The following is a 604-nucleotide window of genomic DNA, read 5'->3' as shown; positions in this document are numbered from 1 at the left end:
GTGCACTACTACAACGTGCATACTACTGGCCTCAAATGCGGGACGACATTGCAACCTATGTAAAAATCTGTCTTATTTGTCTGCAAGATAAGGCAGATCATCAGAAAAAGGCGGGCTTGCTGGAGCCCCTTTCCGTTCCATCCCGGCCATTTGAAAGTGTATCGATGGACTACATTATTGGGTTGCCAAAAGTTGAGGATTTTGGCACTATCATTGTCGTGGTGGACCGTCTATCAAAATATGCAACTTTCATTGCAGCGCCTAAGTATGTATCTGCGGAAGAGACAGCTCAACTCTTCTTCAAACATATTGTCAAATACTGGGGGCTGCCTAAGGACATCGTCAGTGATCGAGATCCTCGTTTCACTGGCATATTTTGGACTGAGTTGTTCAAACTTCTTGGTTCAACTTTGAGCATGAGTTCCAGTTTTCACCCACAATCTGACGGACAGACGGAAGCGCTTCAATTCTATGCTAGAAGAATATCTTCGGCACTTTATCTCTACTTCGCAGAAAAACTGGGTAAAACTTTTGGATGCGGCCCAAATTTGCTTCAATGTCCAAAAGAGCTCTTCCACCAATAAGAGTCCTTTTGAGATTGTTA

The 604-nt window shown here is 43.7% G+C and overlaps 1 protein-coding gene across 1 annotated transcript in view; it reads left to right on the top strand.

Moving 5' to 3' along the window:
- The window catches only part of LOC111366962, a 5954-nt gene extending 5800 nt beyond the window's left edge, over positions 1-154 (top strand). Inside the window, exon 3 of the mRNA XM_022987641.1 lies at positions 93-154. Within this exon, the coding sequence (XP_022843409.1) occupies positions 93-154 (62 nt within the window). The remainder of the gene's footprint in view (positions 1-92) is intronic.
- The last annotated feature ends 450 nt before the right edge of the window (positions 155-604 follow it).

Source organism: Olea europaea, chromosome 18, assembly GCF_002742605.1.
Source record: "Olea europaea var. sylvestris chromosome 18, O_europaea_v1, whole genome shotgun sequence".
NCBI lineage: Eukaryota > Viridiplantae > Streptophyta > Magnoliopsida > Lamiales > Oleaceae > Olea > Olea europaea.
Note: the sequence above shows the minus strand (reverse complement) of the source record. Positions and strands in the feature narration are given on the sequence as shown.